This window comes from Leptonotus elevatus, chromosome 5, assembly GCF_054856555.1.
Source record: "Leptonotus elevatus isolate MCC_2025b chromosome 5, RoL_Lele_1.0, whole genome shotgun sequence".
Lineage (NCBI taxonomy): Eukaryota > Metazoa > Chordata > Actinopteri > Syngnathiformes > Syngnathidae > Leptonotus > Leptonotus elevatus.
In genome coordinates this window covers 11,787,342-11,811,860 of record NC_141243.1, presented here as the reverse complement: position 1 = coordinate 11,811,860, position 24,519 = coordinate 11,787,342, and the positions used below count along the sequence as shown (strand labels likewise).

Sequence of the window (24,519 nt, the reverse complement as noted above, 5' to 3'; positions counted from 1 at the left end):
AACACTTAACTGGACAACTTGAAGATGGTTGGCCAATCAGAATGCAGTTTATTCACAATTTCCCCGCCTACCGAAACCTTGCATAAACAACCCCTGTGAAGTGCGAACAGGTTTATAAGGGTACACAGAAGACAACTAAAACGTTCTCGTTTTCTTGTAAATATGAATAAATTGTTCGGCGCTTTACGGAGGACGTTCGGTGTGGTACGGGAGCACGTCGGTACGGACCACCTGGGGAATAAATACTACATTATCCCCGAAAAGAAGACATGGACAGGTAAGATATGCGTTGGTGTGCTAAATTTAGCTCGTCTAAATTATATTTAGCCAAACAAACCAGTAATGAACGCTTCAGTCGACTTACTACGGTCTTGTTCGATTCTATGAGGTCTTTTACGGATGATGATTACGGAAGATTCGTTGGTCCTAGTGCTGTCATCATTTTCATGTCTCTAAAGTTATATGGTAACAATGACTATACTAAACTTAACCAATTTTTTTCTGAGCAATTTGGCGTCTGTATATTGTGAATTTTGTGTGCATGCATGCGTGCACCCTTGGTTTGACAGTCCTTTCATCTCTGTAGTACCTCAGACTTACTGCTAGGTGGAGTCCGAGGCTCAAAAAAGATTTTATTTGCTGGTGTCAGTACCTGAAAAACAACAATACCTCAGAGGAAAGGGGATTTGGTGACTGGCATGTCAGGGGTTTATATAATTAACCAATAAAAGACTTATTAACCCTTTTCACAATCTGTATTTCAATGTTGACCTTCAATGAAACGTTTGTTCTCTAAGCTTTTAATTATGCTTCAATCACTTCCACACTGTTCAACAACGTGATATAATAATAAAAAATAAAAAAAAACAAGCAAAATAACATTTTAAGATCTACTGATCTCTTGTTAATTAAAAAGTATTTGCGCATACCTTTATTTTTAATATGTGATGAAGCCCGGATTATACGTACATGTCTGGTATCATAACTGCACAAGACTGATATATCTAACAAACCAATCCCTGCCAAAAAGTCATGCTTAATTTATTGGAGCCAAAAGTGACTGGAAGATTTTGCAGGAAACGGCAAGGTACTTTCTTGGCTCCACCCTGCACTTTGTGTCACTTTTCTGGCCAATCAGAAGCACTTACATTCATTAAATACAGTATATCAGATGTACAGTTCAATGTCTATATGTGCAGTGCATGTGTTGTAAAACACGTATATTGGCGATATATATCTCTTGTGTTGCAATTTTCTGCATTTGAGGGTGCTATCACAAGCCCTTTTTTTTTTATCCTTCCTTTAAAAGCTAGCAATGTTTCTGCCTTTTTTCTATGGCACTGTTCCGTAAGATTACGCTTTTGGAGGTAGTATCCAAAGCCCTTTTTTACATGCTTTGTTTACTATTTGGCTCTGACAAAAAATTATAGAATGAAGGTGACCCTTTGAAGATAATATCAGACCAGTTACAGTTTGGAATGATGCCTGTGATTATGGAATTCCAGGACTGCGGTGTGTCGTTTAGCACCTGACACTCACTTCAACAGCCCTGTTGCACTGAAAGCACTTGTTTTTCCTCAACAAGTATTTTATCAGTTGCATTGCACCAGGCTTTGCTGAGTTCTTTATGAAAGCCATAGCAGATAAATCTTCTGTTACATCTGCGATGCAGCAGGAGCTCTTTGTGAAAGAGACTATTGCAAAAAATTGTTTCTAATTTTAAATGGCTGATTCAGTACAGCTGCAATTGGCTGACAACCAGTCCCCCCTGGATGTCCTCCATAAAATCAGCTGTGATTTGCTTCAGCACCTATGACCCCAAGAAAAGCAGTATAGAAAATGGACGCATGATTTAGCACAGGACTGTCATTTTCAGGAAGACATTTTCAGACAATATGGAGCACATCTTGATTAAATAGATGATATATACAGTCATAATTAACTATTCGTGTGAAGTTATGTCTTTGTCTGGGGACAGAGGCCAGCCTCAAGCAGCCTTGCACGCATGGTTTCATTCTGACTGAACTTGACTTTGTGCTTCACCTTTTTCTTTGCAGTTTGCCGGGGAAACTTGCGCCCACCTCATATTTATAATTCATTACAAGGCTGCGGGCTGTCAGACTATTCAAATGAGACATCACACAAGCCCATTTCCCATCACGCTACAGGCCACCGTTTGACTGGCCAATCTCAATGACTGACACCGCCGGCCTGGTGGAGAAAACAGAATACCGGATGGCGAGCGAAGCGCGCACACACGAGCACATCAATGCACAGCATGAACCCCCACTCACCGCAATATATGCCGCCCATATTTATGTCATCTTCTTTTTCTTGCCACTTGGCCCAGTCCAGGCTGGTGGAAATAAAAGCAGATGCATTATTCAGCCCATATGTCTTGCTAAAGCGAGCTCTTTTTGATCTAAAACTGATAGGCCAAGCGTGGGCTCAGGGCCTTGAGGCTTGGACCGCGGGGCTTTTTTCTCTGCCGCATACCAGCGGTCGGTTCAGGCAGGGTGAGCGAGAGCTTTCTCCGCTCTACCTACTTCTTTCTATTCATTTGTTCATCCCCCAGTGCTCGTGGTCCATCCTCCTACCTTTTATCCATGCTTTGCTGCTCCCATTTTCTACCTCTCTCGGACTGTTAACTTGAGAAAAGTGGGGCGTAAGCAATCTTGCGTGTGGTAAACTATGTATGAAGACTTTAATAGAGGACTAAAAGGACACTGCCGCTTTGTTTTTACCTCAGCCAAGTGCAAAAAGCATGAGGTTATGTTTTGATCAGTTATATTGGGCTGTTATTTTGCAGAAGTACCTATAAACTGTAATCTTTGGTACCAGCAAAATGGGACAATAAGTATATACGAAACTCTCCCAAATCATTGCTATTCAATTTTTCAACTATTTAGCTAGATACTCACCTTTTGCCTTTAAAGTCCACTCACATCGGGGTTACCAAAGCTTGCAGATGGTGCGCTGGTGAAAAAGGTTTCCCGTGTGTGTCAGTTGCAGTCCACCTTTCCACTGCCTGATACTGGCTTGGCTCATCTCCACTCAATTGGCCATTTAGAGTTCCATTCATAGGCAATGTAACCTAAATCTGTACCTAAATCGGAATGCGACGTAATCCATAAATATTGTACATGTTTGTATGGAAAACACTGCTAGTCTATAAATATAAAAATCTAAATGAAAAACAGTAGGCACTGTAGTAACAGAGTGTGATTTCTTTTGCAGTTTGGTGATGCAGGGTCATGCCGCTGCACATACCATTTCATTGCACACCATTTATAACTTCGAAACATGTCATTCTGTAGGGTCCAGCGCTAAGGCGCACCAACATATAACATTTGCCAGGCTTTGACATTAACAGTGGCCCGGGGCAATTTTGTGGCTCTGTCGAGCCACCACCTACAGATGCAGGACCGGCCGGGCCACTACAGATTTCTAAGTCACTGAAAATTTGCAGTTGCCATAAATGGCCCAAAAGTGCATTTTCGGTTTGGGAACAAACACATTTTATCACCAAAACAACAGAATGTTATGATGACGCAAGAAAAAAACCTGGCGCACATTTGATGAGATGAAGGGGCATGAATGGGGTTAGCCTCATGTCGCTAATTTCGACTCCGACCCTAGCACGCACCATTTCATGGCAATAATGACACCTCAGACTCTTCAAAATATAGTTGCTGTCTGCTGGAATTATGTCTATTTGCCGTACATGACATACAGTATTGTCTTTCTAATTGCTCCGGTTATGCAAGTGTCGGCGAAGTGATCGAAGCATCTTTATCTGATCTCATGAGCCATTTACAGTTTGACGGTCCATGTGTACATAAACAAAATTGTTTTTTGTTGTTCTTTTCCCCTTTTTTGCTGTTCAGAAAGAGTTGATAAGATTGGCTTTATTGTCACTAAATGGTGCAGATGCAGCAAAATTGAGGTTATGAAAACATAAAACACAACCACTAATAAAATAATAATAATAATGACAAGCATACACTACTAGCTAGCAGCATGAGAATGTTCCCACAGCTCGAGAGCTTCTCGATCCCGTGTCCGTAGCTTTCTGAAAGAAATGGCAGACGGCAGTGCCTCGCTCGCTGGGTGCCATGCCAAGTGGGGAGAAATTAGGGGATGGAGCTTGAACCGTCGCCCATTTTATGTTGCATGATGAAAATGTCTCATGCAACAAACGAGGACCAGAAAGACGTAAACATCCACAACTTACACCGATAATACTGTACTTAACATGTTGCTGTGCATATTGCGAGACAGTCTTCCAATAAATACGACGCCATAGGTCGTTTTGAAAATTTGCTAAATTATGACCAAGTGTTAAGTGTTTTAGTTTAGCGACCTCTATCAGCCATGTTAAATAGCGCAGCAATACCAAAGTGAGACTCAAACCAAGACGAGTTTATTTGAGTGAGCTATTTGGCCAGTGATTGTTTGTGGTGACAACATGTTTTGTACTCATCCTAACCCCAACCCCCAACATCATTACTGGACTGTTAGCTCAGTAAGTTAGACGTTAGTCTGCCGGCCAGACGATCCGGGTTCGAGTCTCGGTTTTGTATTTTTTCGCTATTTAACATGGCCGATAGAGGTCGCCAAACTACGTTACGTGACACTTGGTCCTTTTTTGGTGCATGTTAAAACGACCAATATGGTCGTTATAGTTGGAGGACTTGTTGACATTGCCCATAGTTGTGTGCATCACTGCCACTTACAGGTCCTACAGTAGCATTACACATTCTGACAAAATAGTCAGATGGACACGCGGCTCATCGGGCCTTGGTCGATGTCTGTTCTTCTACTTTTGTTTGTGACTATGTCCAGTCGAAGTTCCTCCGTCTCCGTCTTCATGCAGACCTCTTTATTTTCATCCAGTGAGGCCGTCCTCCCCTTGGCCCCCGTTCTCCTTTTGTTGCTGCCTCTCGACTTTCCCCCCCTTTGAAGCCTTGCCAGAGAAGATTGCGATTCAGTACAGAAGAGTAGTTCAGTATGGTGGAGTGGGTTGGCTCAGCAGAGGACTTTCTTCAACCCCCCCCTCCTTCCAGTGCCTCACATCAAAACGAACAGGCCTCAGTGTGAAGTGCGTGCCTGGAGTGGGAGCAACTGTAGATACCCACCACCGCCCTATTGCCGCTCCACGGTGCCCCGCTGATGCTCGTCTATGGCCACTGGCTGTCCAACCACTGGTCTTCTCGAGCCTTGTTGTTGGCTCCATCCAGCTGAATATGGAATCAATATTCATTCCACTCTCTCTCCTGCGTTCCCAAGGCCCGGCCGCGGCTCTGCCTTACACTGCATGGGGCGCCGTGTCATGATAACCAGATGAAAGCCGAAGACGAACGAGCCCTCGTTCGGCGGCACGCCTGCAGCTCCCAACGCCTGCCGTCGCCTCCTTTTTATTTAGGGAGAAAAGAGGCGCGCTGACATTATCGGCCGCTGCAGGCGCATTTGAAAATAATTGCCTGTATGATTGCTATTTTTCTTACCTCTTTGAGGAGGTGTAGCCTTTTGTCTCGGGGAATCAATGGCTGCTCAATACCGGACAGAGGAAAGGCAGTTTCCTTTCATGTCTGCCTGAAAAGGGGAGTATTTTTAGCCCTATTCATTTTTAGCAGTGTCTGCCATGCAGTTTTAATCTATCGCTCCTCTCTCCCAGTGTACAGAGAATGGAAGGGATTCAGAGGTTCCTCAGAGGTGCGCCACGCTGTGTCCGAGAAAAGGCGCACCATCACTATCCCTCTGCCTTTTGTCTATTATTTATTTGATCAGCCAGCTCTCTCCTATGAAGTCCAAACTGAAAAGGCCTGCACTCGGCTATTTCAGGATGGCCAACTCTCGGGACTGCGAGGGAGGTGTGTGTTTCTGTGTGTGTGCGTTTGTATCAGCTTTGTATTTAAAAGGAATCAGCGATTGTGTGTGTGAGTGTGTTTTTTTCCCCCTCCCCGCTTCATGCCCTAACACACTTAACACAACAACAGATGGCCGCGTGTCATCAGAGCGTTGATTCAAGCCGCTTATTTTCATGGAAAGAGTCGCAGCGCAGGGAGACGCGGGTCCAAATGGCTGTTTATTTTGCCACAAGTCGTCCCCCGGGTGCCATGAAGGAAGGTCTATCCTACAGTAGGACATCAAGGTGCCGTTTACCGCGGATTGGCGATGTCCAAACGCGCTACAGTAGATCACGCTAATTGATCAGCAGCTTTTGCGGTGCACAAGGTTTAAATGAAGGTTGCTTAATCGTTAGAGAGACGCGAGTGTGTTTGGCTCATCTCGCATGGTGCCGGTTGCCAAGTGTAGGCGCGTGTTTGTGTGTAAGATGGAGCATCATGGAGTGGCTTAACTACTAAATTAAAAAGGCATTTGGAAAGATGGATGCACAAGCTGAGATAAAAGGCGATAAATTCCAGTGGGAGAGCATCACAAGTAGGGCAAAGCCGCCAATGACACCACAGTTCAAACTTCAAGTCTTTGCCTTGAATGTGAGTATGTGCCAACTGGTCACTTCATTGGGTACTTCTGCTCACTCTAAAATGGGTTATAGTATATGCTAATACAGATAATATGGCCTAATTTTAAGAGACAGTCAGCAAAGGCTATTATCGGACGTGAAGGCAAGAAAAGCTTGGCGGCCCGTCGGTCCTATAAAGCACTCGGGGAAACCCTGTTACCAACAATCCCAAATTTGGGACCTTTTCAATAATTACGATCCGAAATACTTTTGTGTGCACCGAGCGGTGTTTTAAGCAATGTCATTTTCCATTCTAGTCATTATTTTATTGGCCACAATCTATTTATATTGGCATCTACTTGGTAAAATTATCCATACGTCCATTGTCAGTCGTGCTTGTCATTGTCCTTTTGGTCATTGGTGAACTGGAGTCAATCCCAGCTGACTTTGAGTCGGGGTACACCTTGACTGGTCGCCAGCCAATGGCAGGGCACATACAGTGTACTGTACGTAGACAAGCAGCCATTCACAATCACATTCAATTATTCAATTATTACGATTACGATGAGGCAAAGCTTCCAATGATTTATATGAACTACTTTCTGCAAAAAATGCCATTCACCGACCGAAGCGCTTCGATCTCAGATGGGCCGGCAAGATGTTGTGCCACCCGAGGGGGCTTCCTGTCACGAAAGGTCCCAACTGGCACACAAGCAGACAGCCCCTCGCCGCTTATTCTGAATATTTTAATGAAGCAGACAGGCATAGAGGAATAGGGAGTGATAAGGCCCAGTGTGGTAGAAAGGGAAGGAGGGTGTGGTGAGTGACAAAGAACAAGAGGGATGCTGACATCCATGGTGAAATTACAGAGCGGATGGGATGGAGGGTAAGAATGGTGAAAGTGAAAGGAGGCTTTTTGACAGAAAGAGGGTGAAATAAGTGGGTGGAACGGGCAGACGGGAGAAGGTGGAGGCAGGTTAATGGAGGCGGGGGGTCTTGAGGTGCAATGGAAGGAGAGGAAGGGGGTTGGATGAGTTTGATGGAGATGAATGGAAAGGGGTGGACAGCTCTGTGTATGGGCATCGCACACAGTGGGCACACAAAAGGACGCTGACTTCCTGGCTCACCACAATCGTTTTCCTTCCCTCCACTGAGGAGACTTCAAGGGGACTGGTGGTCTTAAGCAAGCGGGGGCACCGTATCCCTCCTCCCCACAAGCATGCCTGCGTTTAGTTAAAAGTGACACTCAGGGGAAATCAGCATTCTTTTCTTTTTGACTTGTGTATGAATTATTCTGCTTTCCGCTGCTGTGAGTCGCTCAAGCCTCAGCGGCTTCAGCGGCGGCAGGGACAAACAGAATGAGGGCTGAATTTAAAAGTATGGAGAGAAAAAAAGTACAAGCGGCAGCAGGCCTACTTTACGCCTAGGCTCCTCCTCTCTCCACAGTGGATGCAAAGCAACGCTTGGCCTTTTCCTTCTAAACCTCTCTCTGCGTCACAAGGCTCACAGCTAATAGGTAACCATGGTTACAGGCCTCACACATCCCCTCCCTGTTAGATTAGAGATTGGAGGCAAGAGAGTCAGGATTGGTACCTGGTTTCCCTGGTATCACTGATGCTTATCGGATCACTCCATCTTCATAAGGCTGCCATTACCATGCGGCCATTGGTGCCTATTCTTTCGGAATGAAATAAACTAGACTCTGTGCAGGCTTACAGATGGGCGTCTTCGTAATGCCTATTTGTTCCGCCTGTAATCCAGTTTAGTTGGGTTCCCCATGGTATTGCTTAAAGTAGGGATTCTCCAATCAGCTGCTATTTCTGATACCAATCATCCATGAGTAAGATCTGCCGATCACTGCCGATACCGATAGTGTAAAATGTTCTGTTTATTTCAGAGCTGAAACTAACTCTTCTTTCATAATCGATTCATCCAACCATTTTATTCCGTTTAACCGAGCTCTGGTCGCAGGTGCCGTAGCTTTAGCCAGGTAGCCCAGATTTCCCACTCCCCAGCCACTTCATACAGCTCTTCCGGGGGAGGATCCTGAGGCATTTATTCCATTTATTCTGTCTTCAGTCATTTTTTCCATTAGTTGATGAATTGAATTGATCATCTTAGAATTTTTCGAGTTTATGAGCTATTGCTTGGCGATATTCTGCTTTGTGTTGTGACTCTTGAGCTCAAATTTGAGTTAATGAGTGAGCTTCCGATGCGCTGAAAATGAAGTGGGGGGGGAAAATGGAGTAATTCAGCTATTGTAATGCCCTCACATGTGGGCAAGGAGAGCCACAGTCACCGGTGCACTTTGAGGTGTTCATTGAACGGAGAAAATAGTCAATCTCGCAATTACAAAATGATGCTGTTGAGCATAACTCGCATCCAGATGCTCAAAACAAACAAACCTTTTCTAGATCCTGACGTCAATCACCAAGCCACGCCCCTCAAAGGCACCCATCCAACACACGAATACTACAGTGTGTACAGTAATTACACTTTAAAATTAAAATGAGTTTTTGTCTCAGTTTCACTGTATGTTTTTTTACAATGCGTTTTTTCTTTATTAATAACACATAACAATTGGTGGTTTCCGCCGGACGACCCCAATAATTCCACTTTGTGATGCCCAGCTTCAAAGCATCTGAGTTATTCAAGGGAGCTGCAGTTTGAAATATGCGCCTGCCTCCCCACTTTTTACCCCGCTGCGAGTCAGGTGCATCTCCGGCGAGGCGTTGGTCCACCCGTCAGAGAGAGATGATTTGTTTATCGCTTTCTCTCCAGATGTTTCCAGTCGGGTTGTTTTCCCCTTCGCTGACATCTGCGGGAGTCATCAAAAGAGCGAGCGCTTGACAGTCTAGAGACGCCCGCCTCGACATTGCAGAGGTGAAGAAAAAAAAATACTCATAGGTCGTCCCCGGCGGGAGTCACCTGGGAGATGATGTGTCAAGTTGGGGGTTGTGTGTGTGTGTGTGTGTGTGTGTGTGTGTGTGTGTGTGTGTGGGTGTGTGTGTGTGTGTGTGTGTGTGTGTAAGAGACAGTGGCTGAGCTGGTGCAGGTGATAGAGTTTAGCAGGGTGTATCCAGGGTTCAAAAGAGCAGCCCCCTCGGAGCACACACGCGGCGTCTTATTCTCGCGAAGGCGTGCCTGACGTTCGATTGGCATGCTGCCACGGCAACCCCCATCTCGCCTCCTTCGCCGCCCCACCCCCAAGTCTCCTCCCTCTCTAGCTCCCCTCCCCCACCTGCGGGCTCACAGATGAGTTGCACTCAGACAGGTGAGATGGCTCATGAATATTAATGTGGCGGGATTTCATTGCTACAGCTGCTGGAGCTCCTCCCCAACCCCCACCTCGCCGCCCCCTTCTTTGCCTCCCCGACGCAATGCTGCTGTTTGTCCTTCACGGTGAGAGGCAGCGCCCTCGCTCCTGTCCCTCAGGTTAATCTGCCTGTTCACCAGCCTATGTGTGTGCATCTAAGTGCGTGCGTATTGGTAAGTACTGTAGGTTCCCCCTAGTGAGTGATGAGGAGGCAGAGCTGTCGCAAGGGTCCCGCTGAGATCGAGAGCTGCTAACACCCTTCATGCCTCTTTCACCTCTCTGAAAGGGGGAGGGGCCACTCAACTCTCCCACTTTAACTCAATGACCCCAAAAAAATGTATGAAGTCGGTCATTAGAGTGAAATACTGTCTGATCATTGAGCTGTAAACTGGAGGTTTTCCTCCGTCTGGGTGCACCAGAGGACTTTAGGGAAGGTGTAGCAGTATAGGGAAACACACTCTAAAAAGAGGATTGTTGAACCAATTTAAGATTACAAATTGAATTGTTGACCAACTAAAGAAAAATCACTTCAAGTGGTAGTAACACATGATTAAATAGTGAATATATTAAGTTTAAGTAATTATGAGTTCATTCAACTTAATATATTCATGAATTAAGTTAATCGAAAGTGACTCCAATCCAAAGTAATAAGTTTAATGAACTCATAAGTACTTAAACATAATATATTCATTTTGGACTAACTTAATTCAATCGTGTGTTACCACTTGAAACAATATTTTTTAAGTAGGTCAACAATTCAATTTGTAATCTTAAGTTGGTACAACAAAACAAAAAAAGCTAACTTTATGCTAGGCAAAATGGATGGATGGATGGATAGATTTTCATTTCCTGTAGTGATAGATGACAACGAAAACTCCGCCATGTAAGCTCCATAAAATGAGTTGAACTGGTTTTAAAAGTGCCCTGTGATTGGCTGGCGACTAATCAAAGGTGCACGCTGCTTCTCATCCAAAGTCAGCTAAGATCGGCTCAAGCTTAACTAAGTACTATAAAAAATTATTAGTATTAAGGATTTCTAGGCAATTTTGACATAATAATACAAAAAAACAACAACACTATGCATCATGCGGAATAATATTTTTTGTTGCCAGACACACTCACTTATCAACCACTGGTCCGCGGCCCGATACTGGTCTCTGGGCCATTTGGTAGTGGGCCACACGGAGGGGGAAAAAATAAATAAAATCATTTTGTTTATAAGCACAGCGTATACGTCTTTGGTTTGCAAGTTAAACAAAAAGTAATAATAAGCTTAGTAAACAATGAGCAGGCCAATGCACCACCATGATGATGAGATGTAATTGTAATGCAACTCACTAATAGAAATAATATATAGCAATCATTATCTATATCTGTATTATATTATTACGTTCATCTAATTCTCAATAAAAAGCCTCCATTAGATTGTTGTAAAAGCTTTTCTAATTAAAGTTTAAGTACAGGAAATGTTGGGTTTTCAGCAAGCAGCAACTTAATGTGATTCACATGCAAGCTATTAAAGTCTAAATGGAAATCCACACAACACTGCTAATGCTTACACACTTTCTCATCTTGTCCTTTGGTTTTATGGCCTTCTTCATACCAATTCAGTGAAGACAGGTCAAAGTCAACCTATAATGGTAGCCTGCTTTTCAGGCATACAACAACACTCATAACTGTTGTTTGAAAATTACACTTTTTTTTTTTTTAAATGTATTTACTTATTTTTGTTTTACCATAGTGATACCTTGACTAACCCATCTTACAAGTTTTTTGTGCTTCAGTTATGGTACCACTCAAGTGACGTGGGGGGAGCAAAAGTCTCCAATACCCTTTCAGGCTTTGAGACGTATGAACAGTCGAACACGCAAAATGAAAACACTAACAAGCACCTACAGTAAGACAAAACTCACATAAAGGGATATAACTCATGTGCACAGTTGTTGGGCCTTCTGGCTTGTCCCAGCATTTTAATTATTATTATTATTTTTTTTTTTTATAAAACTAGTTTATTCCATTACATTCTATTTTATTATGCTGTAATACAATGTAGTGCTACTTGCGTCTCCTCTAACCTCATGATCCTAATGTTACATGCGGTATATCTGGTCGTGACATGTTTTTTTTGTTCTTTTTTTAAATATATAATTTTTTTTATTACATTTGCTTGAAATCTACTTGGGTGGCCCACCCACCCAAGTATTAACACGGTGAAGGAAACACTGAATGAATTACTGAAAACATAACAAGTGCTTAACAAAAACACAATGTATAAACACAATTTATTTTGTAAGAAGGTATTTGATGTGATTAAGACTTAAAATAAAATAAATGCATCACAATTTTTTAGCTAAATGTAAACTTTAGGGAATTAATTGTCATACAAATTATTACAAATAATAACGCAGTTAGGCCAGTGCTGATATTTATCTATAGAAGTGTAACCTCACAAGCCAGATTGATAATTGTGATTCACTCAAGGGATTTCTTCACATTATCATGAGTCATTAAATCACATTATATTATGGTATTCTCGTAATATTTGTGAACAAATACCACGAGAATTCAGCTTGCTGGCAAGGTTAGCATAAGTGTTGTTCACTAAAATTAATAAGTCAAAGCTACGGAATATGTTAAAAGACTTCACTGTTATGTTTTTTTTTTTCAATTTCATTATGGCATCTTCTAATCATAGCATTTTAAATCATGACGTGACATGCAAATCTAAAGGATGCTCATATATATATATATATATATGTGTATATTTAATTATTACAATGAGATACTATAGAAATTAGAGCAATGGTCATGCTCACAGTTTAACAGCTACATGTACTGTACATTACGCTCTCTTACAAATGTTAAGCATTGTGGGTATTTGTGCTAACTTCAAAAACTTGAGGAACAAGCCACTGTAAAGCATTTTTAAAATGTTGACAACTTATCTTGCATCATTTCCAATGATGGTTGTGTAACCACGGCCTGCTCGTGTTTTTATGCAGCTGTCCTAGATGTGAGGTTACCAGCAGAGCACCAGTCTAGCTCACGAACCGCCCCTCCTCCCGCCTCCGGTGTGTATATACGGTGGGAGGATCAGCTGTGTTTCATCAATATATGTACATACTGTATATGTTAGTCAAATCCGCGGATAAATGCCTCGGTGGGAACAGTCGGGTTTAGTCATGCTGAAAAAGTAACGAGACAAGAGGAGAACCATGTCGGAACAGGAGAATGCAACTTAGTCGAGGGAAGCGTTATCGACGGGGTACTCGCTTCCCTGTAAGCGTATTAGTTCGGCATTAGCTATAGCGAAACGCGTTGCGTGTGGGGGCTGTGTCATAATTGTACCGTTTCTGTACCGCTGCCACCCACACCTAATGCAAATATGGATGGGATCAGTTTATAATTAGCATACCTGTTAAATGTATTTGCTCGCCGCGCCTGGAGACCGCAGCCTTTTGTTTGCTGGCACTTGTTTTTGTTTTGAAATCATGGAAGGTGGGTAGGAGGTGGAGGTGGACTCACTGGGCTGGGGGCATGTTCTAGGAAGCAATTTCTCCGAAGACATCTGACATGAGGATCTGAGAATCTGTCCAGTTTTTTCACCCCCTCCAAACCTGTGTATCAGGAAATAGCTGTGGAGCCTATGAGGCCCTTTAGTGACAATCTAGTGGGAACCAAAGCAATGCTAGCCTAATTAGCTGACCTGATTACTATATAGGCGGGCACATAAAGTATAGAGTCAACCTCTTAAGGCGTAATTACAGAAGCGTATAAGCACAGAAACAGCTTTTGTTCTCTCACAGTGCAACAGTAAACATGTTAAGAGGATGCTAGCACAACAACCAAGTGGTACGGTTCAGTTGGGATTGTCATGGGTGCGTTCAGAAAGGGAATACTATCACCCCGTGGGTTTATAGTGTGTATATATACATACCATGTCATCACATCAGCGTGAAACCATACAATGGATTCATGAGCCATATTGTGCGGTTTTCGTCCGTGGAACAGTGGACCAGCTCTACACCCTCGGCAGGATCCTCGAGGGTGCGTTGGAGTTCACCCAACCAGTACACATGTGCTTTGTGGACTTGGAGAAGGCGTTTGACCATGTCCCTCGGGGAGTCCTGTGGGGGGTGCCTCGGGAGTACGGGGTACCGAGCCCCCTGATACGGGCTGTTCGGTCCCTGTACCACCGGTGTCAGAGTTTTGTCCGCATTGCCGGCAGCAAGTCGATTTAGTTTCCAGTGACTGTTGGACTCCACCAAGGTTGCCCTTTGTCACCGATTCTGTTCAGAACTTTTATGGACAGAATTTCTAGGCGCATCCGAAGCGTTGAGGGGGTCTGGTTTGGTGGCCTCGACATTGCATCTCTGCTTTTTGCAGATGATGTGGTGCTGTTGGCTTCTTCAAGCGATGATCTCCAACTCTCACTGGAGCGGTTCACAGCCAAGTGTGAAGCGGTTGGGATGAAGATCAGCACCTCCAAATCCGAGACCATGGTCCTCGGTCAAAAAAGGGTGGAGTGCCCTCTCCGGGTCGGGGAGGAGATTCTGCCCTAAGTGGAGGAGTTCAAGTATCTTGGGGTCTTGTTCGACAGGCGGATCGGTGCTAAAGCTGCTGCCCCTGCGACCCAACCCCGGATAAGCGATAGATGATGGATGGACGGATGGATGGAGGCCAGAAACGATGTTTGGAGCTGATATTCATTTTCAGAAAAAAAAGGGGGGGGGTGAAAAATTTGCGTCAAAAATTTTTAAAATACAAATGCCAATCTTGACTTAGTTGTAATATCTTAAAGCATGTTTATTGAACAATTTTTCAGACTTTTCAAAATGTAAATTTCAAACAAAATGTTCAGGGGGCTCCCAAGCACGTCTTAAAAAGTTAAATGGAAACTTAAATAAGTAAATACCATAGCTCTCTGTCTCTACAATTTTCTGCAGTAAATATTTTTTTCCAAAATGTAAAAATACCTGAAATCCTAAACTTTCACATTTCTTTGTTTTAATGTCAAACAAAAACAAATGGTTCAGAAAGTTCCCAGGGTCAGCAGCATCTCATAAAGTTAACAAAACTTTAAATAGTTCCCTGAGAATCAAATGGTTTTAGATTTACCTTTATAACGGTTGACGATATTCGTCAAAATGTCCAATATCGCCGCCGATAATCGTCTATCCCTACTCTTTGGCCCACTCGTACGCAGTGCCCCCCGACATCACCTGGACGTGGGGGAAGTTTTGCCTTCAGTTGGAAAAGTGTACCAAACGGCGCTAAATGCTGCATGCCCTTATCCATTTATCCCCGCACCACAGCCATTCACACATTAAGGCCATCAGTCCGCGTCCAGTCAGCTGCCCGCCGGAGAGCTGATGGAATCCTGACAGATTGTTTGTGTTTTGGAGCGTGTTGTTTTCCTTGCCAGTCCACTTCTCGCGTCCTAGCCATGTTTTGCCACGCATCATCACTCTCTCTCTCTCGCTCTCTCTTTCGATGACTGCCTCCTTTTTACCTCCTACCACCCATACTTTCTCATGAGGGGGGGGGGGGGGTACATGCGACTACCTGTGAGGGGGGAATCTGTGGAAACAAAGCACTCCCGGCGCCTTATAAAGCCGCACCGTTGTTTTGTTTCATTCTCTCACTCTCTACCCACCCTCCTCCTTCATCGCCATCTCCATGTCATTGTATGCCAGCCAAACTTGTCTAATCAGCAGATTTCTACCAAAATAATTGGTGGCGGCCTTGCTGCTGGCGAGCCTCGTGCCATACACAGATAGGGAAAAGGAGCACTTAATATTCCGCACGGCTCGTGCCTACCCCCTCCTCCCCTACTGTTCCCTGTGATATCTGACCTCTTTTGTCTCCTGCGCGGCTTGATGTTGATTTTGGAGGGCATTGTTAGCCGCGGCACCGCCATTGGTAGAGCTGGTCGGCGAAAGGCGGTCGGTTCCGGGGGGGGTCGGGTGAAAAGGAGCTTCATTTGCATAAAGGCTTAGCCCAGATTTGGAGCCACTCAGTGAGATCTGAGGAGAAGGGCCCGGGGGCCACGAGGTAATCATCCATGGCCTGTCACAGCGCTGTCATTCCTCCGTGTATTTATATGTGTGCGCAAGGGGGGGGGGGGGGGGGGGCTTGTGTATGTGTGTGTGCGTTTGTGTGTGACTCCTCGTCATTGTTGTTTGTTTGTACCACTTTGCATCATCTCGTGCGCCCTCTCCTTTTGTTCCAGGGAGACTCGTCCGTGCCAAGAGGATGGTGGAGGCCCCAAATTCCATAGAGTGCGAATATATAGAAGGAAGTATACCCATTGAGTGGGATGGTGAGTGTCCATCCCTCTCTAAGCATGCAACCCAGGCCTTCGCTCATGTCTTTCCTCTTTTAATTCCACCCTCGCACTGAAAGATGGGGGTTGGGAATGTACTTTTTTTCCCTTTTTTAAAAAATCAAAGACACCTTCTGCCGCCGTTCTATGAGCGTGCCGGTAAAATAGCATTCCTTACAAGTGGATACAAACGGTTCCCTCTGTCTCAGGCTGGCTTTATCCACCTTAAACCCCTCATCCCGCTTCGCCCCATCCCTCATGCATTTTCATCAGCATGCAAATAAGAAAAGGGATAAAAGAGGGCCCAGAATCCCCCGCGCTAGCTGGAGGAAGAGTTAGAGAATTTCTGTCTCGCTCTCGCTCTCGCTCTCTCTTTGGCTTCCTTGAACCTGCTAGGCTATGCAGCCAGCTCAGCCAAAATAGAGCATTAAAAAAAAAAAAGGAAAAAAAAGAAAGTAGGGGGATATGACAGACAGACAGACAGACAGGCAAGAGAGAGGAGATAGAAGGACAAAAGTACTGATGGGAAATATGTGTGCGTGTGGAAGGAATGAATTGGTTTGCGCAATGTCGAAAACATGGTTAACGTTCTTACTGTTTTTTATGTGACTGTTTAATAGGGGTGTTAGAAAAGATCGATCGGAAATATATCGCAATATTACAGAGCGCAATTCTCGAATCGATACGATATGCGGCCGAATCGATTTTTAAACATCAATTTTTTATGGGAATATTCAACAAAACGTCTTACTTAGGGTTAGGATTCACACATTAAGCATGGAAGAATGTTATATTAATGGAATATTAAGACTTAATATTTTATTTCAGTGCTGTTCAAACATGAAACAGACTGCAACCGGTTTGTTAAATGCAGTGGCTCAGTTATAAGCCTGAATTGTCAGATAAATAAATACATTTTCATACAAATCTTACAGTGTACATGTACAAGTTTACTGATTAGTATTTTCTAAATTTGAGTTTCAAAAAATCGCAATCATCAATTTATAGATTTGCATCGGGATTAATCGGTATCGAATCGAATCGTGACCTATAAATCGTAATACGAATCGAATCGCCAGGTACTAGGCAACTCACACCTCTACTGTTTAATATTTATTTATTTAACTTTGCGAAACATTTGATTTACAAATTGTATCTCTTCAAAGACATTTTTACCATGACGTCGCACGTACTTCTGACTGAGTGGCAAAAGTCATCTCCAATGGTACTAATAGTAAACAAGCCAAGGCCGAGTGAAAAACAGGGCTAATATATGGGGGCCCTGTAGTGTAAACCAGTGGTCCCCAACCTTTTTTTTCCCACCACGGGCCGGTTCATACAAGTCCACGCAAATCCACTATGTATTTTTATGTACCTGTACTAGCAGCACAAACACCAAAACAAGGGTGACAACAACGCTTTAATAAGGTGAGGTCACTATGGTAATGCTTATAAATAATAAGAGCAATGCAAAACTATTTTGTCGATACAACAATAAATGTGAAACTTTTTTTTTATGTTCATATTAGCAGCGCTCTTGTAACAATCGCAGTGTGGCACCGCGCCACAGGGTGGCCAAACGGCCCACGCGCGTTACACCCTCCTTAAATGCGCCAACATAGCAAGGCACCACAGAACAAATCTAAAGTCTATGAGTAACTCACTCACTATAACGCTAAGTTAAGAGCCGCTCGCCGCAGAGCGGGCCATCATGCGTGGGAATCACCTGTAGCTGTTAAATCCATGCACCTTTCCTTTTCTTCTTGGTCTTTCCCTCCTGTGTTGTCTCATTACTGGGCCTTTTCTCCGTTGCAAAGAAACTTTGCAACTTAGCGGTACTCATTTTGCTAACTTATCAATTAGCATCAGCGCTACACGACTGAGATCATTAGCATCTTGACATGCGTCAAGAGTACGTCGTAAAAAGAGAGAATGCGGTCACTTTTCAAAATAAAATATTTCTAAGCCTCAGCTTATCTATTAACCAGAAGTACAGTAAGTTTATTTATTCTTTCAACTGCGCGGCGGCGTGGTTGGGGGCCACTTGTTTAAAACACAACAGCAAATAACTAAAACTTAAAAGCACAACGGCAAGTTAAAAAACATAACAATTAAACACAACAACCGTTAACTATTGACAACAGCAAATAAATAAAAAACTAAATAACAAACCATATTTTCCAACTGGAAGAAGTCGATGCATGGGGAAAAAAGACTCATCGCTGAATTAGACTATATACCACGGAGGAGGCGGGACTTCCGTCTTCCGGGTTTTCACCCATCAACTTTGTTCCCGTTTCCGGTTTGCGACGTGTGGGCCGCGTCCCAGTACTTGCGCGTCCGCCTTTGTGCCCCTCGGTTGCGCGGTCCCGTCGACGGGTGCGAGGCTACGAGTGTGTAGTGTCTGTCTCAGTGTCCGAAGCATTTCAGATAGCCGAGACGCCCTCCCGCCGATGAGAGGGAGCGCGCGGGGTGGGGGGGCTCAGTGGTGGGGATGCGAGTGTTGGAACGGGGCCAGCAGTTGCCGGAAACGACGCTGATGTGTAAAACCCGGAAGTCGGAAGTCCGTGGACAGCGATGAGTCTGTAATAAAATCCTTGTTTTTTGAGTTAGTCAATCATCTTCTTAAAAACCTTTTGAAATAATTAGCCTTCGACATTGTAGACCCATAATTAGTATGCCAAAAAAAAATCAAAAGAAAAAGAAAAACACGCACTCAAGACTCTCATGCACAACGGTAGCTTAGACTCTAAAATCAAAAGTTTGATTTGCGACTTGTCCAAATTCTTGGCCTTGGACCCATGAGAACTCCAGATAAGACCAAGTCAACCCAAAAAAGTTGCAGCGCCTAAAAAAAAAAAAAAGAAAGTCTGCTGCTGCTTTTAAATATGACTGCAGGTTTGTGTGGGTGTTCTCACTATCTGTATTTCTTAATTTATTTATTTTTATTCCTGCAGCTTGGATGCGAGGCAGACGGAAGGAGCCTCCCTGTGTAGAGGTACGTGTCCCCAGCCACCACCCAGCAGCAGCAGCAGCCTCCCTGCTGTGATGATGCTTGGACTCTTGGGGGGGGGGATTCAGCTTTCAAGGGAAAGGAGAGGCTTTTTGATTTGTTTCCTTTCTAACGAGGAACGTTTGGGAGCGGCATTAAAATAAACACCATGAAAGGTTCTGGTTAAAGCCAGTGGCAGTACAATACTTCCAAAAGCCCAAAATTAGCCCTTTACTGTATGACTGTAAAAAAAAAAATATATATATATATATATATATATATATATATATATAGGAGGAAGGAGCTAAACACAAGAATGGTGTTTATTTTTTTTTATCTTGTTGCAGTTTAGTTTAGCGGAATCCTCCATCTGTACTATTGTTAAGAACACAGAGGCAAGGAAGGCAGCTGATGTGGCAAAAAAAACAACACAGACCTCAAATGACAGAAGAGGTAGACAAATTATTGTGGATAAATGAAAAAAGAGCTTGTTGGCGATAGTGTTAGTGAGGATCTAATATGCAAAAAAGCTAAAAAAAAAATGGTGATTTGGTAGGGAAAACCTCACTTAAGCCCTAACAATTTTTTTTCAAACAGGATCTTCTCAGAGAGAAGAGGCCACTGTGGTTAAAATATTGCAAAGAGTCATCAGCAGGTTGTAAATGTGATACAGAGGGACTGGATGAGTCACAGAAAGGCATAGAAGTGAACGTGGATGCAGTAACTGCTTTGGGTCCTGGCACAAGAGTTGAGAATGACCTCGTTCTGAAATTTCACACAAAAGCAATAAAATGAATGAAACAAATGAATATTAGAGCAGACTAGCACCAAAATCCTGATTTACTATTCTTATTGATGCCAGAAAATGTACTCTTTGCCTTTTTACAGCAGCGTTCGTTGGCGGATGTTGCCACCCATCCATCCACCTATTCATTATCTGACCCGCTTGCTCATGAGGGTTGCAGGAATGCTGGAGCCTATCCCAGCCATCTTCGGGCAGTAGGCGAGATACACCCTGAATTGGTTGCCAGCCAATCGCAATGCTTTTAACTCCGCCCCCCCAAAAATATTTTTAATTTAAAATGTAGAATCCGGGTCCGTTTTTGCGCTTATTGGTGTTGTAAATAATCAATTGTTGTTGCTGCGGACCAGCTGCATCCTAAAGCTAAGATTGCTAGCTAGCTGGGAGGCTGAAGTTGGCTAACACCTGTGGTTGAGTGAGTGAACAGCAAAGTAATGGTCAAGGACTTGAGACATTGCTGAGATGGACTTCATTGACCGTAATTGCTGAACAATTTTTTTTTCAATTCTCATAAGGTGGCTAACGTTTCCCTTACACGCCCAATGCATCCATTTTAATGGGGGGGGGGGGGCTTTTGTCTGGTCACAGATTAACTTTGTGAACCGAGATTTTACTGTACTTAACTCATTCACTCCCAGCCATTTTCACTGAAGCAACCCCCTTTGCTCCCGTCTGTTTTACTGGATTTTGACTGATTTTGCAAGGCCCACAGAATATTGGGTTCTATTGCTATAAAAACATGGAACCTACCAAAAGAAAGATTAGAGTCTCTTCTTTTATCAGTAAAAAAAGAAGAAGTATATTTCTATCTGTTTCCATTTTGCACCAATTATCATTCAAATGTAGCTAAGTTTCATTATTATTCACAAATCTGTTTAAAACAGTAGGGAAAATAGCTCTTTGCAACATGGCCCTGGTTGATCTCTTATACTCTGCTGACACCTGCTGGCCGTTTTTGTAATAACTACCATCGCTTCAAGCATTCTCTTCAGTTCTGAGGCTGCATCAAAGCTTTCTGTATGCTCTAGCATAAAAAACCAAACAAACGTATAAATACGTCTTTGGGAGCATGCTAATATTTAAAATAGAACCTGTTTATACGTTTTTGGGAGCAAATGAGTTAAGTACATGAGTTGAATCTGTACTTTGAGTTTTACGAGAGGCTTTTTGATGATCTGTTTTTCTCTTTTTGCTATGTCGTGTGAGCACTGTTGCCACCCGTTGTTCAAGCAGAACTCTTAATTGTCCGTTGAGTGTGAATGGGCGTTTGTCTCGATGTGGCCTACGATAGGCTGCTGACCAGTCCAGGGTGTACCTTGCCTCTCACCCAAACTCATCTGGAATTGCCTCTTATCTCACCCGCAACCCTAATGAAGCTAAGCGGTATTGAAAGTAGATGGACGGACGGATGGTGAAAGCAGAAGGCCTGTCTGTGTCGTTTGGCCTTTTTTTTTTTTTTGCCTGGCTCTCTCCTAGATGGGAATGCTGAAGGCTGCTCCTTTCTTTCTACCGCTCCCTCGTGTGGCTCTCCCTGGGTTTTAATTGCTCTTTAAACGCGAGAATGCTGGAAACGGTTTGGGCCCCGTAACGCAATGTGGCTCTATATCGGAAATCCCTCGCTCACTGGTTGTGTCGTCTCTCCTTGCCAGCGGGCCTGTGCCATCCTTACCCAGCGTCGTGCCAGAACATTCTATTCCAATTTTCTTTGCCTTGTGTCCGCTCGTCGACAGCTGGACCGACCAAGGCTTCACTCCCGGCACATTTAGCCTAAACCCCCCTGTCACAACCCCCCCCCCCCCTCTCTCTCTCTTCCCAGTCCAAGTCCGACATAAATTGATTGGATTAAATCCTGTCATTAACAGGCTGGAAAAGCAGCTTGGTATGTTTGTCTCCGCTCTTCCCCCCAAAGTGTCGCTTTTTTGGCCACGCCGCTCGCTTTTCCAGGCCAGCGCGCCGCAGCAGCCCAGTCGGCGCGGCCTTTTTATGACATGGCTCAAGTGATGGGGGGTGGTTTAGAGCAGGAATGTTAGTTGAGCCGGTCTTTCCAAGCGTGGACAATTAGACGTTTCACTCATTGTAATAAATGTCCTACTTCATGCTCGTTTGTTCCTGGCAGTGCCACGTTGATTTGTATGTTTTTTTTTGTTTATTTTGTGAACAGATGCCGCTTTGAATACAAAATAAAGGAAAAGCGGAGTAAGGATATCTCTTTCTCTCTATCGCTCTCACTATCTTTCTCTCTTGTGCCGACCTATCTCTCATCATCTTTCAGTCCAATTTCTCTATGTATACAGTATTTGCCCTATGTCTTGCACTCTTTCACTATATCGCTATATATCTCTTTCTCTCTTACACTCTCTCTAGATATGATTGGAAAAAAAGGATCTGGAACACAAAAATAGTGAAAAACATTTCAATCTCCAGAATTTAGTTATATTTTTTCTTTGGTTGCTTTTTCTGTATTTGTGTTTTATTTGTCAGGACTACAAATGCAAATGAGCAGTTTGGCTAAATGTTTACAGATATGTACATTATGATCAATGGTCATCAATGAACACTGTCTATCCAAAAATACAACAAAGTTTAAATATTGACAAAACAATCTGATAAAGTGACACTGATGTAAATAAGATGGGCTCACACAGTGCCATCTACTCGCCGTGGAAAAAAGTGACACCACTGGCGGCCATCTTGCGTTGCCACATGCTAAGCGCACCTCACTCGAATACGCTGATTTAAAAAAAAATACCACAATGTGTGCCATATGGTTGTAACAATAAGACTGGGAGATTGAATATCCGCAAGCGTTACTCAAAGATTTATCTGCATGATGTTGTCAGAAACATCAACCATGAAATGACGGCCCATCGGGAAATAATTTGCGGCGAAATGTAAACCTCACTTCTGTAAGTCATGATTCACAAAGCTGACATAATTTGGTCGATGCATTGCTCTCATTACTCCATACAGGGATCCTGGCGTGAAACACGCACTGGTAAGTGTTTCGGTGAATTTGAACAGGAGTTGTCAGTAACAGTGGCAATGCAAGATGGCTGCCCTTTGGCTTCAGCCGCGAGAAGCTAATTGTAAGTCAATTTTGTATACGTCAGTATAAAGTGACAACTTATGTTTGATAGCCTAGCTTTAAGTGGCTAACTTTAGACTAATACATTTTGAGGAAAGAAATCATTTGTGCTGCAGACTGAGACGTATGAGGTTGATTCTCAGCTAGGTTATAGTAGTGGTTCTTGATTGACAGAGGAATGGAGACAATAACTAGATTTTTCACAATTAAAACCGCATTTTTTATACTTGCCATTTAATCATTTAAGTTTGACAGGATTGTTAAGAAAAATTGAGAAGGTTTTTTATTTTTGCTTTACAGAGCATCTTTCAAGAGTCCCAAGTCCACTTGACCATGATTAATTCTGGGGTGTATGGTTATATTTTGCCAAACAAATGTTTTTAAAATCACACCGCACAACACTTCAATGCAGTATTCCTGAAAAATCCAATTCATGCCAGCTGTTCACCAAATGATGATCTGTGTGCATTTACGCAGGAGCTGGCAAGCAACGAGTCCTACAGGGAGCAGATCAAGCTGAAAGCCATGGAGGTGGAGGAGAAAGAATTGGCCCTGAAAGCGGAGGAATACGAGGAAGGCCTGGTGGCGACGCCGTCCCGGACCGTGGCCGCGGGCCATGCGGCCGCCACCAGCTTTGGCAAGCAGGAAACCAGCGAGGAGCCCACCAGCACCGCCAACACCTTCCAGCCGGGCTCCTGGCGGCCTAATCCCAAACAGGAAGCCTAAAGAGACGGCGGTCTGACTACTTGGCCGTAGAATCCAATCCAATAGAAAGGCGGTTTTCATACAGCTCTTGTATCAGATCTTTGATTATGCTAATGAAGTAGCAGGTGAGTGTGTGTCAATAAACAATAGGAACATGAATTGCATCCTGTTTGAGGCACTATTGTGTATCCCCAAAATTAGAAACATATGTTGTTTGATGCTGTTAAACGTGTTTGACAGTGTCAAAAGTTTAGTTTTATCCGTGTCACCAAAAATGCATTTAGCCTTACATTTTGTCTTATGTAAATATAGACATAAAATCGTAGTAGATTCAATTGTTCACACTCTAACGTGAATGCATTAACTCATTCGCTGCCATTGACGGCTATAGATGTCAAAAATTCATTTCAATTATTCCTATTGGTTTATCACTTTTTTTCACTTTTGTTAACGAGTATGAAAACCTAGAAAAAAGTTATTGTACATTTAGAACAGATATAAAATGTGTTATTAATCGTGAGTTAACTATTGAAGTCATGATTAATTACAAATGAAAATTTTAATCGCCTGACGGCCCAAATTTCCTTTTCTTTTTAAAACAAAAAAAGATTTAAAAAATGTCTAGGTTTTCATACTCTTAACAAGTGGTAAAAAATGTGAAACTAATTTAAATTTTTGACGTTTATAGGCGTCAATGGCAGTGAATGAGTTCATTGACCAATTTAATATCAGTTGCTAACCAAAACAGCAACACCAAAGCACATACAATAAAGTATGGATTATTACAGCATGTTGCAAATGAGAATTGTGTATTTCTTTAGGCCA

General features: G+C 43.3%; 1 protein-coding gene across 2 annotated transcripts; it reads left to right on the top strand.

Moving 5' to 3' along the window:
- The first annotated feature begins 52 nt into the window (after nucleotides 1-52).
- ndufaf2 (NADH:ubiquinone oxidoreductase complex assembly factor 2) lies at nucleotides 53-24,484 on the top strand. Of its 2 annotated transcripts, XM_086075856.1 has the most exons (4): nucleotides 58-277; nucleotides 16,018-16,107; nucleotides 19,068-19,108; nucleotides 23,467-24,484. In XM_086075856.1, the coding sequence occupies exons 1-4, from the start codon at nucleotides 163-165 to the stop codon at nucleotides 23,713-23,715; spliced, it is 495 nt and encodes a 164-aa protein (XP_085931982.1). In that variant the 5' UTR covers nucleotides 58-162; the 3' UTR covers nucleotides 23,716-24,484. The 2 variants fall into 2 exon arrangements, with proteins under 2 accessions (XP_085931983.1, XP_085931982.1); XM_086075857.1 differs by lacking the exon at nucleotides 16,018-16,107 and having other exon boundaries at nucleotides 53-277.
- The last annotated feature ends 35 nt before the right edge of the window (nucleotides 24,485-24,519 follow it).

Bases quoted from the DNA above. Each gene is read 5' to 3' on its own strand.
- ndufaf2 (XM_086075856.1), top strand. From the start codon at position 163: ATGAATAAATTGTTCGGCGCTTTACGGAGGACGTTCGGTGTGGTACGG. The intron at 16,108-19,067 runs GTGAGTGTCCAT...TTATTCCTGCAG, and splicing joins TATACCCATTGAGTGGGATG to CTTGGATGCGAGGCAGACGG. The intron at 19,109-23,466 runs GTACGTGTCCCC...GCATTTACGCAG, and splicing joins AGGAGCCTCCCTGTGTAGAG to GAGCTGGCAAGCAACGAGTC.